The sequence below is a fragment of the Kogia breviceps genome, chromosome 19 (genome assembly GCF_026419965.1).
Source record: "Kogia breviceps isolate mKogBre1 chromosome 19, mKogBre1 haplotype 1, whole genome shotgun sequence".
NCBI lineage: Eukaryota > Metazoa > Chordata > Mammalia > Artiodactyla > Physeteridae > Kogia > Kogia breviceps.
In genome coordinates, this window is record NC_081328.1 from 41,627,746 (window position 1) to 41,644,876 (window position 17,131).

A 17,131-nucleotide genomic window follows, 5' to 3' on the forward strand; every position below is an offset into this window, starting at 1 on the left:
CTTTTTGTTTGTTTGTTTGTTTTTATAAATTTATTTTACTTATTTTTATTTTTGGCTGCATTTTTTGGTCTTTGTTGCTATGTGAGGGCTTTCTCTAGTTGCAGCAAGTAGGGGCTACTCTTCGTTGTGGTGCGTAGGCTTCTCATTGCGGTGGCTTCTCGTGTTGTGGTGCACGGGCTCTAGGTGTGTGGGCTTCAGTAGTTGTGGCACAAGGGCTCAGTAGTTATGGCTCGTGGTCTCTAGAGCACAGGCTCAGTAGTTGTGGTGCATGGGCTTAGTTGCTCTGCGGCATGTGGGATCTTCCCAGACCAGGGCTCAAACCTGTGTCCCCTGCATTGGCAGGCGGATTCTTAAACACTGTGCCACCAGGGAAGCCCCCACAATCCGATTTTTAAGGTAATTATTTCTCACTTTCCTTTATAGTTTTACCAACTTAGAAGCATGCATCATTAAACACTGCAGTTTAGTTGAGCTGTATATAAATGGAATCATACAGTATATATGATCCTTTCTTGCGTTTTGCTCAACGTTTATTTGTTAGATTCACAACTGTGTACAGTCTATTTTTATTACAATACAGTACTTTATTGTATATTTACATGACAATGTAAATTCTAAGTTGACAGCTATTCTCTTAAAAAATGACATTCAACTGATTTCTGATTTTTGTCATTTCTGTTGAGAAGACAGCTGCCAGCTAAATGTTGTTTATTGGAAGGTAATCCTTTTTTTCTCTAGCTGCTTTTAAGATTTCTCTCTCTCTCTCCTTTTTTTATTTTCAGCCATTTAACAATGATTATAAGTTTAGAATTCTTCAGTATTTCTTTTGCTTGAGATTTATATCACTGCTGGAATCCATGGACTGATGTTCTTCATCCATTTTAGAAAGTTCTAAACCCTTTTCTCTTCAAATATTGCTTTTGCCCCATCCTCTTTCTCCTGACTTTCTGGAAATTTAAATTGTGCACTAGACTTCTTGTGGTATTTATCTCTCTTCATTCCTTTCATCCTTTGTCTGTAGTTATTTTTGTCTAACATCTTTCAGTTCACTAATTCTCTCTTTAGATGTGTCTAATCTGTTGTTTAAACTTGAGTTAATTTACTGAATTTCTCATTCCCAGAATTTCCATTTGATTTTTTTAACAGTTTCCAGTGCTCTGCCAAAATTTTCAATCTTGTTTCTCTTTGAATGTAATAAGCATACTTATTTTAAAAGTCTGTATCTGAGAATTCCAGTATCTTGAGGCCCAATTTCTATCATCTTTTGTTTCTCTTTCTTCATGTTGTTTATGTCTTTGTGTATCTGATTGCTTTTGATTATAAGCCAGGCATTGCATCTGCAAACTATAGAAACAGTTTATGGCCTTGCATGATACTACCTTTCACCAGGAAGGATCTACAATTTTGCCAATGTCTGGGGGCACTAGTAGTTTAGGAACCCTCAGCCTAATTTTAGAGAATGACATGACTCAAAGCTGATCTGTAGCCTCTGTAATAGCATGTCTGCTTCTGGTTAACACTTGCTCCTATGGTGTAGCCCTTCAGAGTCCCAGCTCAAAATGAGGCACGTTCATCAGATGTCCCCTCTTTGTGGGCCACAGGTTCTAATCTCTGCCCCCCTTACCCACTAGCCAGTCAAGAGGGCTGCATAGCTATTTAGCAGCTCCCTCCAGAAATGGCTAATTTCTTCAGAGGAACAGTGACCCCCATACACTGGGACCTTTTTTTCTGGGCCTCCATTCTCCCCCTAGATCTTGTAAGCTCTCTGATCCCTCCAAGCACATTAAAAACAACAAAAAAATTAAACACTTTGTTAAGCTTTTCCGGTAGTCTTCAGTGGCAGGCATGATTCAAATTACCTAATCTGCCACTACCAGAAGTAGAAGTTCCAGATTTTATCTACATTTTTACCAATTTCATTGCTCACCATTGTTTCTCGCATCCACTGTTTCCTTCTGGGTTCAATTTTCTTCATTCTCAAATATATCCTGCTTCACATTCTTCCAACAAGCTTTTGTGACTAGTTAATTCTATTAGACTTTGTCTGAAAAAATACCTTCACTTCATTTTATTCCTGAATGAGAATTAAGCTGGGTATAAAATTTTAAGTTGACAGTTATTTTTACTTAGCTCTGTGAAGATATTCTTCCACTGTTTTCTAGTCTCTCTTGCTGTTGTTAAAAAGTTTACTGTCAACATAATGGATATGATGTCATCATCATGTCTTTTTTGTTGATACTAAGACATTTCTCTTTTTTTCTTTGGCTTTCTTCAGTTTCACTACAATGCATCTAGATATACATTTCTACTTATCCCATTTGGGCTCATGGTGCTACATGAATCTAAGTATTTATGTTTATCAATTCTAGAACATTCTCAGCCAATCTATCTTTGAATATTGCCTATACACTATTCTTTCTATTTGGACTTCTCATTTTAATTCTGTTATCTCAATTTCTCTTTCATATTTTCCATCTCTCTATCTCTCTGTGCTATATTCTGGGTGATTTCTTTAGATCTATTCTACTGTTTATCACTTCTCTCCTCAGCTAAAACTAATGCTTATGTTTAACCTAGTTGCTGAGTTTAAAATTTTGATGATGACATTTTCCATTTACTGCAGCTATTTTAGCTTCCCCTGTGAGAATCTCTTGTGGCCTGGCTTTGTTGGAGTATCCTTTGGGGTGTGCTTGTATCTAACAACTCTATGTGGTAATATTGGCCCAGGATTCATTTTTAAATTAATTTCTCAATTTGGGGGCCCCAGACTACATAGTGGGTTATGTGTGTGTGTGTGTGTGTGTGTGTGTGTTTTCAAATCCTAAGCATGAGTTAAAGATCTATGGTTTAGAATTCCCATGGCAGATTCCTCATCTCCCACTCTAGAACCCAGGCAAAGAGTTAAAAGGTTTTGTTATTTCTCTGTGCTGGTAGGGAAATATTTTCTAGTCATGCTTTTCATTGATGACAGAGCTGCTTTGAAGGTTCCAGTTCCTATGCCACACCTTAAGTAAGTTCAAGGACTCATTTTATGCCCCCTAGTGGATGCTAAAACCCAAATGCACACATTAACCAGAACCAAAAGCTGCAGCTCATTATCTTTACTACTCTAGTTTTCAGTTTTCTTTTGATTTCTGAAGACGTCCTTTTCTTTCCTGAGAGCTCAATTGTGCATTTGAAATGATTTTAGTTATATTTTACCTAGCATCTGAAGAGTTTTGTAGAAGGAAGGTTTTCAGGTTACCTAGTCTACTGTATTGCCGGGACCAGAAATCCCACAACACTGTTTTTAAACTTTCCTTTAATGAAACAAATATGTTAATACTAGTATATTAGTCAAAGTTTTCCAGAGAAACAGAATCAATAGATCTATAGATCTAGTCTATCTATTATATTGGTACCTGAAAAATTAAGTATATATATATATATATAAAATCTATCTATCTAGAGATTAAATGTAAGGAGTTGGCTAACATAATTATGGAGGCTGAGAAGTCTCAAGTTCTGTAGCTGGCAAACTGGAGACACAAGAGACCTGATGGTGTAGTTCCAGTCCAAAGGCCTGCAAGCTTGAGAGCCAGGAAGAGGTGTTTCAGTTTGAGTCTGAAGGCAGGAAAAAACTGATATCCCAGCTCAGGCAGTAGGAAATTCCATCTTACTCAAGAGAGGGTAAGCCTTTTTGTTCTATTCAGGCCTTCAACTGATTGGATGGCATATTAGGGACAGTCCACAGATTCAAATGGTAAACACAACCCACCCAGAATAATGTTCAACCGATATCCGGGCACTCTGAGGCCCAGGCAAATTAGCACAAAATTAACCATCACAATTAGTAAACTCTGGCTTGATTTTTAGTTAATTTTATTTTTTTCTAAGACCTCCATCAAGTTTTCCTTTGAGATCTAACAACTTATACCTGTCACTATAGCTGAGTTAAGTCAGTGGTAAGTAAACTAGCTTTCTGCACATGAACCTTACACATACTTAATTCTACAAAGTCCCTTTATGGATTTAATTTCTCTATTTTAGGATAAATGAGTTCAAGTCTCTGGAAGTAATGTGGAATAAAAGTGTCACTTAAAAACATATTCATGACCTGTTTTGCAAAACCTTTGGCTCATATAATCATCTATCTTTGTATTATGAACATGTGGATATTGACATCTGCTCACACCATGTAAATCTCCCATAATCCCAGTTCAGTGACATAACTCGGTTCAAAATAAATTTTATCTGCAATTTCTTCAAACTATAAATCACAGCAACAAGTCTTCCACCATAACTCTGGGTTTCAATCATCATATAAGTGATAACAAACTTTTTCTAAATTGTACTTATGTTAACATTACCCTCCTTTGCTCCTCTTCAGCATCAGCAAAGAGTTTACGAATGTTAGCCTCTGATTCTCCCACATATTTGTTGAGGATTTCCGGCCCATTGACCACTTTAGGCTCTCTTGCATTCAACATCTTGCCAATCTGTCGAGCCAAGAGAGTCTTACCACAACCTGGAGGCCCATATAACAGGATGCCTTTAACATGTTTGCAACCTAAAAAGGTAAAGAAAACAGTCTTATATCAACTAACTAAAATCCAAATAAGACATCAGTTTTCTTTCTTCTTCACATGCATGTTAGGAAGAATACAGCAACAGCATTAACATACATATTAATATCTAGGTGCCATAAACAGAACAAGAATGAACTGAAGATATTTTTAAAACAGAAAATCCACAAACAATTCCTACACCAGTACCAAGAGTTGAGGGGGAAAGCTGCCAATTAAAGGTCTTTTGAAAAGTATATTTGGGGCTTCCCTGGTGGCGCGGTGGTTGAGAGTCCGCCTGCCGATGCAGGGAACACGGGTTCGTGCCCCGGTCCGTGAGGATCCCACGTGCCGCGGCCGCTGGGCCTGCGCGTCCGGAGCCTGTGCTCCAAAGAGGGAGAGGCCACAGCAGTGAGAGGCCCGCGTACCACAAAAAAAAAAAAAAAAAGAGAAAAGTATATTTGAACTATCATTGAGAACAAATACTTTTAACTCTGAAAATGTCTCTTTGACCTAAATACCTAATTAGGAAATATTACTTCTTTTTCATTATCCTTTACTTTAAAGCCAGGGGGAAAAAAGATCTGTTTTTAGGCAAGTTTAACCCAACACAGATCTATTATGATACGACAGGCTACAGAAACTGTATCTTAGTCAAAGAAATTACAGGTCTACCTGTCAATACAAGCACTTGAAGAAAGGGCAGACATGTCTGAGTTGGGTGGGTATAGGGCAATCTATAGGGTCCAGATGGATGTTACAGACTTTGTGGATGAAGTTGAATGCCCTGTTTCACGTGACTATGCCAAGTGAGAAATGTGTTTTCTCAGAGCCACCAGGATAAAAATGAAACTGAAGCTTCACAAGAATAGTACTCAATTCTTTTCTAGGCAACCATTGCTAAATGCCTTAAAGGTATCATTAACAAGAGCAAAATAGCAAGACTAATGATTTAGACTCCCTGGGATTTCTTTAGCCCACTCTACACAAGCATTTACTCCATTTCTTAAGATTAAGATGAAATTTGGTTTCTGTTTACTCTAGGAATTCTCACCTATTTAAGTTTCACACTTAAGATGCATGACTCTTTACTTATGCGTTTTTTCTTTATACTACACCAAAAAAGCACTCTGTGAAATAATGAATTCTTAGATTTCAAGCGTTACACTCAAAACTACAGGTGAACGAGAAAATTTCTGGAAATGGGATACAGTGTATTTTTATGGAAAATGTCCTCATTTGGAACAAAAGCCTTAAAAAATTACATCTTTAAGAAAAATTATGACAATACATCGAATGACTCAATAAAGGAAACCACAAGATTCAACCAACTCTACTAGAAATTTTAGATTCTGAGGAAGAAGATACTTTAGATTGCCAGTACTGCCATTGCTTCTATCTTTGTTTCAAAAAAAGACTCCCTTTTAAATCCCTGAAAGTAATGAGATCTGTGCTTCTGGTTAGACTTGCAGAGACAAGGGGAACTTAGTGGAAACCCTTAAAGGCTTAGATTCTTAACCCTTCTCATCACAGAGTAAATTCTTGTCCTAAGAACTGTGGCCCAGGGACTTCCCTGGTGGCTCAGTGGTTAAGAATCCACCTGCCAGTGCAGGGGACACAGGTTCGATTCCTGGGCCAGGAAGATCCCACATACTGTGGAGCAGCTACGTCCGTGTGCCACAACTACTGAGCTTGTGCTCTAGAGCCCACGAGCCACAACTATTTAGCCTGTGTGCCACAACTATTGAAGTACGCGTGCCTAGAGTCCGTGCTCTGCAACAAGAGAAGCCACCGCAATGAGAAGCCCGTGCACCACAATGAAGAGTAGCCCCCACTCACCGCAACTAGAGAAAGCCTGCGTGCAGCAACAAAGACCCAATGCAGCCAAAGATAAATAAATTAAATAAAAATATAAAAGAACTATGGCCCATAAAATGTCTTTGCTCTTGTCCCACCCTTGGGGCATGAGGGGTAAGGAGATAAGGGGATAAGCCTTGAGCTTCTCCTAGAGGCCAACACCACCAGGCACTGTCAGCATCCAAGCCACTGGGACACATCTGATGAGGATTTTGGAACCCGGCTCCTAACCTTCCTCTCCAAACCAACTGCTACTATCATGATTTGAAACTATTTGTATAAACCATTGCAGAGGCAGGTGGTGGAGGGAGTGAAACAGGCATGAGGGGAGAGCCAGAAAGGATAAAAGGAAGACTTGCTAAGTACCTACAAAGTACCAGCCCTTAGCCCCATCTCTCCAGTCTCAGCCTTCTCCAAGTTTATCAACTTCCTTCTAACCACACTTCCTTCCATATTAAGCCATGCTTTCTTTCAAGGTCTCTCACCTCCTCAGCATTCTTATACTTGTTATACCTACCCTATGAGCCCTGAACACAATACGGCTTTATTGCACCTAAACATTGGCCACAGAGCATGACCAGAGAAAATTACACCACTGTGCTGACTGATATCCTAACAGTCTCATGCTATCTGATTTCAGTTCTACTCTCACTGCTTTCTCAATATTTCATGCCACCCCTTACCTGTTTCTGTTCATCTCCAATTCTCCTTAGTTATTATCCAGACTTCACTGTTCTCTTCTCTAGCACTACCCATGCCATTAGTTCCTAGAGATGATCTAGTTTCCTACTTTTCATATTTAAAAAAAAAAAAAAAAAAAAAAAAGACTATCAGGTATGAACTCCCTTCAGCTCCCTGCTTCTTTTTTTCTTTTTTTGGTCCCCTTCTCTTTTTTAATTTATTTTTATTATTTATTTATTTATTTATTTATTTATTTATTTATTTATTTATTTTTTGCGGTATGCGGGCCTTTCACTGTTGTGGCCTCTCCCGTTGCGGAGCACAGGCTCCGGACGCGCAGGCTCAGCGGCCATGGCTCACGGGCCCAGCCGCCCCGCGGCATGTGGGATCTTCCCGGACCGGGGCACGAACCCGTGTCCCCTGCATCGGCAGGTGGACTCTCAACCACTGTGCCACCAGGGAAGCCCCCTTCTTTTTTTTTAAACACTGCAAATTTATTATTTCACAGCTCTTTAAGTCAGAAGTTTGGGTGGGTTTGGTGGCTCTGTTCCATTTTTCATAAGACTGAAATCAAGGTGTGGGCCAATGGGGCTCTGGGAAGAATCCACTTCCAAGTTTATATGGGTTGTTGATAGAATCTATTTTCTTGTGACTATAAGACTGAGATCCCTGTTCCTTTGCTCTGGCTGTCAACTAGGGGTCAGGTTGATCTTTTCTCCTAGAGGCTGCCTACCTTCCTTTTGATGCTTTCCATGGGGTCCCCCTCCAGCAAGTGACTGAGTTTCTCTTATGCTTCAGTTCTCTTCAGCTTCTCTTTCTGACACATCTCTCTGTCTCTTCTGCCTTAAACTACCTTATGTGATTATGTTGGGCCTACCCAGATATTTCAGGTTAATCTCCCTATCTTTTGATGAGGTTATTAGTAACCTTAATTACATCTCCAAACCCCCTTCACATCCCTGCTTCTTTATCTACAAATTTATCTGCAGACATCTCTTTTCTCAACCTCAGCATCAGTTCTCAAAGAAGGAGCTTCCTTCCTCTTCTCCAAAGTTTAAATTGCAATTATTTGTTCATACAATTTTTTTTCTATTAGACTGTAAACTATTCAAGGGCAGGTACTGTCTCATCAATCCTGAATTGCATACACCCAGCCTAATGCCTAGCACATAATATGTACTCAATAAATGGCTGAATAAGTAAATTATTGATTCTTTTCCTACAAAACTCAGAGAAAATGGGGGGATAGAAGGTGGATTTTAAAAATTATTTGAAGCTCTTAAATTATGAACAGTACTTTCATGGCTGAACTAATTTAAATACCTAAAAAACACCATTGCAATGACTGGGACTTACAAATTTAGCAAGACAGACTACATAATACATAAATACTAGATTTTTAACTCTGTAACTCTGTTTTTGTACGTGGGAAATGCTCAGTTTAATGTGTTTTGAATTAAATTGACTCAGATGTCATAAAATAAATAACCCACAAAATATTACCATGAAGTTTGAGAGAAAGATAAAATGCACATCTGTGGAACTTATATATAATACAGATATGTGAAATTACAGAATCTATTCAATATAACATCAATAAGAATGTCATAGAAACTCTATTCTGCATGAGAACCATAATTCTTTTAGAATGTCAAGAAAGCACATCAAAAATATATAATGACATGTGAAGATTTTCAAAATCCACTTCCACAAAGGAAGCAGTTACTTGAATAAGCAATGGAAATGGGACTTTGTTATTACTATTATTATCATAGCCCTTCTGACTTATTAAATAAGCATTGGTCTCTAATTTAAATGAGTCATAAAAAGTCTTCATAAGTAATTCCATTCAACAAAAGTGTATTAAGCTCCTGTTTGGACTAGGCACGAAACTAGGTGTTTGGGATACAAACATGAAAAAGGCAGTCCCTACCTGCAGGGCACTTCTGATTTAGTAGGAAAGACAAAAATAGGTTATCTACAATATAATATGACATTATCAGAGGTGTGCATGAAATGTTTTTTGGAACCTATCCAAGAGAGACTGATTCTGCTAGAGTGATGGCAGAAAATTAGGGATGGACATACAGTCTGGGTCTTGAAAGCCAGTTGGAGGTTCATGGGTGGGCAAGCGAAGGGAAATGGCACCCTAAAGAGAGAGATTAGCATTAGATTAGGCATGGCAGTATGGACCTAGAAACTGTCCTCTCAGAACAGCCAGTTATCACCTTCTGTGGCTGGGAGCCTTGGAGGTGAGTGCCTGAGGAAAGGGATGACAGGTTCCCAACTAAGGAAGGCCTTGACACCATGCCCAGGAGTTTTAAATTTTTTTTGTAAAAACCCAGGGTTTTCTAATCAAGGAGGACACATAATGAGATGTGTGTTTAGAAACTAACCGCAGTGGAGTAGACGAAGGACTAGAGAACAAAGATCAGAGGGTGGGAGTCTAGTTGGAGGAACGTTCTTAACCTTTTTCTGGGGACACTGCCTCACTGGCTGGCTCTGGATTTTTGCCAATTAAGCTTTCCTATCCCTCCAAGTCCTTTGCAAGCACATGAACAACTGGGTCCGGAGGCCTCAGAAGGCTGCCTCCCTACTGATACCCCAGCTTTCCCCTGAGCTTCTCCAGGACATTAAGGCCTAGCTCTGATGCTGGGGAGCCTCTGATCTCTGGCTGCTGGACTGTCTGACTGCGAGCTGTACTGTTTCTTTTTTTTTTTTTCCTTTATGTCTTACATGCCCCCTCACTACTCAGAGATCAGGTTCCCTGGGTTAGGGAACTACATAGCAAAGGGCAGGCATAGAAGAATGAGAAATCAGTGGAACTGACTTGTTTAAAATGTCATATTCTCTCATTCTACCTCTCACTTTCTTTTCCATGGAATAGTCTAATGGACCTGCCCAGAAAAATGCCCATGTACAAAAATTTGCATGCAATTTTGAGAAGATTTTTAGATCCTCTGAGGTCCAATCATGGAATTCAAATTAAAATCCCTGAATGTACTACTGAAATAATCCAGACAAGAGACCAGGAATGGAAAGAGGTAATAATCTTAAGAAATTGTAGTAGGAAAAGAATGGAAGAGAGGGGAGATATTCATCAGAGCTTAAAGACCAAATGAAAATAAGAAAAAGAGGAGGAGTCAAGGATGACCTTAAGGCATCTAGCCTGGGGGCACATGGGAAAAATGATAGTAATCTCAGAAAACAACCAAGAAGTTAGCAAGAGGAAATCGTAACTTTGTTTTTGGCTATAAGGCATTTGAGATTCAGGCAGTAATGTTCATTAAGAAAGACTTGTTGAAAGCTCAGAGAAGATATCAAAACTACTGATTCAATATTTTTGAATGCCCGCTCTGGGCACATGAAAAGCCTCAAAAAGCTTTAAGCGGAGGAATGTGACAATAGGGACAAATGCTCCAGAGACAAAGGATGAGGCCTGGAAAGAGAACATTAGATTTAAAAATCGGAAAGTTCATGCTGATCTGGGTCAGATCATTTTGGGTTGTGGTAGGAGAAGGAAGCTAAGTAGCATAAGCAAGAACAGACAGAGAGGGCTTCCCTGGTGGCGCAGTGGTTGAGAATCCGCCTGCCGATGCAGGCGACACGGGTTCGTGCCCCGGTCCGGGAAGATCCCACGTGCCGCGGAGCGGCTGGGCCCGTGAGCCATGGCCGCTGAGCCTGCGCGTCCGGAGCCTGTGCTCCGCAACGGGAGAGGCCACAGCAGTGAGAGGCCTGTGTACCGCAAAAAAAAAAAAAAAAAAAAGAACAGACAGAGATCACACTTTCAGGAACTCAGACTAGTTAAGTAAAGAGAAGAGGAAGTAAGCTGAGGTTATGCCTGTTGGGTTCTGTTTACTATGTGAAGTAGGGGGCTTATTAGGTCATCTACAAAATGCAGGATGAGGAGATGATACTGGGAAACATGGTAAAGGTTTGGAAAGAACGTGGGGAATTGGGAAAACGTGTGGGGAAAGGTGCTTGAGCAGGCAGATGCCATTGGGTAAGTGAGCTCAGCATACGAAATTCAGGTTACTGAGGGACTCTCCTCTTTGTTGTAATTATATAAGCAACTTACAGTGTTAGGTAAGGTAGGTTCTTACCCAATTATATAAATATAAATTTTATCAAAGCTGGCATAGGAATCTTGACTTTTTGGGTTTTAACCATCTCTTTTTTTCAAAACTGAATCTTAAAGTTTAGCAACACAAGGTAAAGTATTAATTTAATTTGAAGTCTATTATCTAATTTTAGCTAGAGTCTATTATCTAATTTTTGCTCAAGTCTATTATCTAATTTTCCATCCAAAAAAATCCAAAACTATCACATGGCCTGTTTTCAACATTCTCCCTCCATTCTCCACCAACTTTGAGGCTTTAGTCTTCATTTCTAAGTCATTCGCATCTTTTCTCCTTTCTCCATAACTTATATAAGTAATAACTAATGTGGGCTAATAGTATAATCAAATATAGCGCCAAAGTATTTCTTCTCATTTCCTGAGTTCAGTTATTTAACTGCTTATTTTATTAACTGCTCCTGTTAATCATCTTCCTAAAAATACCTAATTTTTATATGGATGAGGCAAAACATAACAACTCTTGGTTACAGTAACATAAAGGAAGGTGGTAGTGAAAAGCATAATTCATAATGGCCCAAAATGGCTTTATATATTTGGTTTTGGAATTCTAAGTTGCTAATTATATTTGAATATAGGAGTAAATGAAATTCTGGGATATCATGTTCTTTGATTAATTCAACAAATGCTACATTTGGAGGTGGGAAGATGAAGCAGTTCTCTTCTGATTATTTCTATTTTCTCAGTGAAATAAAGATTCCAGGTCATCAGCTGCTGGTGAGGATGGAAGGACAGAAGAGGTGGTGTTGGATGTTTGAGAAGAATGGAGAGGAGCTAGTCATCTCAGAGAGTAGGTGAGGAAACTAACGAGACTAAGGAAATACATCCCTTCTCGGCCTTTTGGCTAAGATCAAGTGTAGACTAAGGAAATACAGAAGGAATGCAAGGAAATACTGATTCCAAGAAATACTGAGGGCTTGCTTGAGATTTGGTTCTTAAATTTAAAGTGAGATCAAACACCATGGTTTTGTGTTTTTCTTAAGCCATATTTAAGTCTGGGTACTGATACAGAGTAAGCAGGTAGCTGAGAAACACCTGACATATACAAGATGAGGAGCAAGGCTGTTAAGGGTGTATGTGAGGAGGGTGAAGGTGATAGACCATGGAATCTAAGCTGGGTAAAGATGACAAAATGGCTGGGAAGTGACAGAGTAAATTAACTGGAAGGTCCCCATGTCAAACTTGCTGGAGCTGGGGTAAGGGCTATGCTAGAAGAAAGCAAGGAAAGAATGGGAGGTGGCTAGAGAGCAAGATGCTTAGAACTGAGATCCCCGAAGTAGTGGTTATTAGTGACGGTGCAGTCGTGGGTATGACCAAAGAGTGAGCAGCTGCGATGGAGTGAAAGAAAAGTTAAATGGAAATGAGGACTCCAAAGAACTGTGAAGACAGACTGTTGAACAAATCACCAACAAGGATACTGAAGTCACCAATGACACATAGATAAATAAAGCAAACAATGAAGATTACAGTTAGAGCAACAAGCAATAAGCCAAACAACTTCTTTGTCTGGCTCCCCTGTTCATTCTTCTCTAGCAGGCATACTCTTGTTCTCTTCCATTTTGTTCTCCATATGTTAGGGACAATGAAAAGTATTAATATCTATTAATATATCATTATGTAATAGCTATTAATAACAGTACAAATAATGTAAAACACCAAAGAAATAAACATAGCAAATGGTAATGCCATTGTTTACTAAGGATTTAAGTGAACATGACACTGGAACCTCACTATAAGACTACATTCTGTAAATAATTTAGTATAAGGCTTGTTTGTATCTCATTCTAGAGCCCTTGTCATAAAGTATTTTTAATGATTTCCTAAAATATGAACCGCAAAGCTGCATTTCAATTATATTTCACAACAGATATTTGTCAAATGGATGAAAGTATGACTTGTGGTCAGGTGCCAGATAGGTGAGGACTGATTGGATTAAGTGCATTAGGAAATAAATCAAGTGAAAAAATCTCTAGAGAACATTAAAAATTACTAAGAGTCCCATTTTTCTGATCAGTGATTCTCAGACTTAGATTTCCAAAACTAGCTAAACAACTTCTTTTTTAAAAAATACCTGGAGATTAGTGTTGTCATTGGGTTGCTTAGTTTTTATTTTGCAAGGTAAAGATTTCTTAAACAAACAAAAATATCAAACCTGGCATCTTCTATCAGCACCACTTCATATAAGAAAATATATTGTAATATCAAAAGGTAGGATGGACATAATCTCAGAATAAAGGACAGTTTTTTGTATTAAATAAATTCAAAAGTGGGGGCTCTGGAGTCAGCTTGCCTGGATTCAAGTCCTGGTTCTTCCACTTACTAACTGGAAATAACAGCAACTACCTCAGAAGATTATTATGAAGGTTAAGTATAATGCACATAAGGCACTTAGAATACTTCCTGGCACACAGGAAGATCTCGTAAATTTTGGCTTAATAAATATTAGCTTATTTTTTATCACCTTGCTATAGAGGAGTGATGAAATGGAACCAGACTCCCAACTGTTAATGTGACTGTTAGGTGACTGTAAAGCTTGAAAATAAGTGACAATCTTGCTTATGAAATTTTTTTCTGAGACTATTGTGACCATCTGGCCCCTTAGACACTTGATCTAAAACACGAGTGTCACTTGGACATTGAAAATTATAGTGCCCATTCCATTGATGAATCTCAAACTCCAAATTAACACTGTAGTAATTGAGTTGTAACACAGTAGTTTCACAAAGATCTTACTAGTGTTCAGTAGGGCAGGATTCTCTGTAGCTTTAGTCTCTCTCTTCCCGGTGGATTACTATCAGAGTCAATCCTGCCTGCTTCTCTTATGCCTTAGGCAGAATTCAGTTCACACCTATTTCTCAAGCCTTCCAACCTCATATAGGGTCAAGATGTAGCTCCATCCATAAAAACCAAGCTACCACAACTATCAGTTCCATGTATACACATCCTTCTATCATCTTTCTCCCCAACCTGTTCTATTATAATAAATCTGTTTCTTTTCCAAAGTTCCCCTTATCCTCCCAACTGCACCCACTTGCATAGCCCTTAACTACCAGATATTAGAAAGCTGCCCCTCCTCTTTCTTATGGGGGCACACACCTCACTCTGCTCGCACCCACCTGGGACGATTTGGTTCTGCTGAGAGGAACTGGAGCTATTTCTGGGTTTTTCACCCAAAAGGACATTTGCAATGCTAGATTACCACTGCCCAACCTTTGCCTCTTAGTTTGAGGTAGATTTGTATGATATGCACTTCTCACCTTAATTCTAACTACCACTCTCTGCCAGTTGAATTAGCAATTCTCCAACAATGCAAAAATTTACAACACCGTTTGAGCCCCAGGTATTGATATTCAGTGATTATAATCATACAAATTTTGGTGGAGAGAACTTTAGGAGGCTTTAAGTGTGTGCTATAAATAGCTTGAAATGATTTTTGACCTAAAAGTCTAAATATAATAAGACCGTATCCATTATAATAAGGCTTATGTAGCCCCTCTGATGAAAATATGTATGAGACCTAATATACTAATTGTAATCTTTCTTAAAATAGCTCAATGAAAAAGACAGCCTATTTCTGCAGTAAAATGAATAAATAGTAATGTTTACTGTTTATAATCTTTCAAATATTATCCATAAAAGTGACAAATTTGTATTTTCTAATCTCTTCAATTTTAAAAAGCAGTGAATTTTCTTTGTTTTCTTGAGATTATATCAGAGGCAAGCTGCACTGAGGAAAAATTGTCAGTCAACTTTTAGGTATCCAAAAGAGGAAAAAATACAGCAAACACTAATTTTACAAAAGAGTAAGCAGAATAATAATAAATTAGGAGGAATGTCTGTCAAATTAGCATCAGGATAAAGAGTGTTTAATTTATTTTGTGGGCAACATGATCTATAAAGAGAGAGAAGTGTGAAGTGGGTTTTGTGATGTTTAAAGGGGAATCCCAAGTAGCTTCCAGTTCAAATGCAGACAGATTTGCCATGTTTGGCAAAATAGGGGAGGCTATCAACAGACTAGCGGCAAGTCAGGACATATTCACAAATGTTGCAAGTCTCTCTCTGCAGTTGTGCAAACCCGATTTGAATGCTTATTTTTAAATCATGCATGCACTTGCAGAAAATACAATCACAGATTAACATCAATATTTAATCTTTTATTTTAAAGTTTGCATAATTCTAACTTCTCCTAGAATTATGAGTATTTTCTTAGTTCTATTCAACTTATCATTTTAGTAGTACAATATGATTATTTACACTAAGAAACAGTTTTCCAACCATGCAATGAGGACCTGGAGAACAGCTTGCATCAACTCATAATATAGGAGGGCTTTTTGTTTGCTTGTTTCAAAGATCATCAGTCAGCCTCTAAAACGAGTTATCTACATTTGCTTAGCTGGGCACTTAGCAAATCTTTAAGAAAAAGGAAATACTTAAGACTAAAAACATAACTTCTGACCCCATCTGAGCAGTCAGGTCTTTGATCGTCTAATCTCTGGGTATCATTTTGTCCAGTAGAGACCTGTTATTGCCCCATCAACTTTAAAATGCCAAGAGCACCTTGAGTTCCGTTATGATAAAGTGGAAAAGGCCTGTGCCCTAAGCACCAAGCATCTATGCAGGATGCCTACCACCCGACTAGTCTATATCCAAATTAGTCATCTGAGATTCACTACAGATCTTCTCATTAGATAGCCTAGAACTAAAGATGGGGTATGTGTAGTAACTCTCCAAACTAATCCTTGCTGACACCCCCATCCGTTTTTTACTCCCTCAGAGGGTGTGGCCTGGTATTTCACAAATTCTTGATGACAAAGATCATGCTTCTACTATAGCAGGTCCTGCCTTGCTGCCATCTGGCAGCATGTATCTTTATTAGTTTCAGAATTTTACAGCTTTTCCTTTCTTCTTTTTTTCCCTCTGTCCCTTAGCTTTAAACTAATTTTACTTGCAGTCCCCAATGGAGCCTTTTAAAATGCAGATTTCCAAGCTCTACTCCTAGAAATTTGAATTCATTAAGTCTCGAGTGGAGCTGGGGAAGCTATTTAACAAGCACCCTCCAGGTGACGGTAATGCAGGCCAGAGGACACTTTGAGAAACATCATTCATAGTTATAACTGACACTACATTAAGCGGCCTTCTAAGAGTTCTTAGGTTTTTATTTTATTTAGGGTACATGTTCTATAGCCTCAATTAAATCATAAGCTAATAAGTATATTTTTTTATTCCTTGACAAGTTGTAGCTGTTGAAGAGCCAAGAGCTATTCTAACAAGATAAAAGTTACCAAGAATAAATGTAAGGGACTTCCTTGGCAGTCCAGTGGTTAAGACTCTGCACTTCCACTGCAGGGGGCACAGGTTCAAACCCTGCTCTGGGAACTAAGATCCCACAAGTCACGAGGCGTGGCCAAAAAATTAAAAATTAAAAAAAATAAATAAATGCGGGACTTCCCTGGTGGCGCAGTGGTTAAGAATCTGCCTGCCAATGCAGGGGACATGGATTTGATCCCTGGTCCGGGAAGATCCCATATGCTGCAAAGCAACTAAGCCCATACGCCACAACTACTGAGCCTGCGCCCTAGAGCCTGTGAGTCACAACTACTGAAGCCCATGTGTCTACAGCCCGTGCTCCTCAACAAGAGAAGCCACCGCAATGAGAAGCCCGCGCACAGCAACGAAGAGTAGCCCCCGCTCGCCACAACTAGAGAAAGCCCGTGCACTGCAACGAAGACCCAATGCAGCCAAAAATAAAATTAATTAATTTTAAAAAACAAACAAAAGAACCCAAAATACACAAAGAACTCTTAAAACTCAACAATAAGAAAACAACCCAATTAAAAAATGGGCCAAAGACCTTACAGACACTTTACCAAATAAGATAAACAGATGGCAAATAAGCATATGAAAAGATGCTCTA

At 38.8% G+C, this 17,131-nt stretch overlaps 1 protein-coding gene across 2 annotated transcripts in view; it reads right to left on the reverse strand.

Moving 5' to 3' along the window:
• Positions 1-17,131, reverse strand: part of NSF (N-ethylmaleimide sensitive factor, vesicle fusing ATPase) — a 156,918-nt gene that overhangs the window by 66,628 nt on the left and 73,159 nt on the right. For both annotated transcript variants that reach the window (XM_059048767.2, XM_067020629.1), the window contains exon 9: positions 4,350-4,549. In XM_059048767.2, the coding sequence (XP_058904750.1) occupies positions 4,350-4,549 (200 nt within the window). The remainder of the gene's footprint in view (positions 1-4,349; positions 4,550-17,131) is intronic.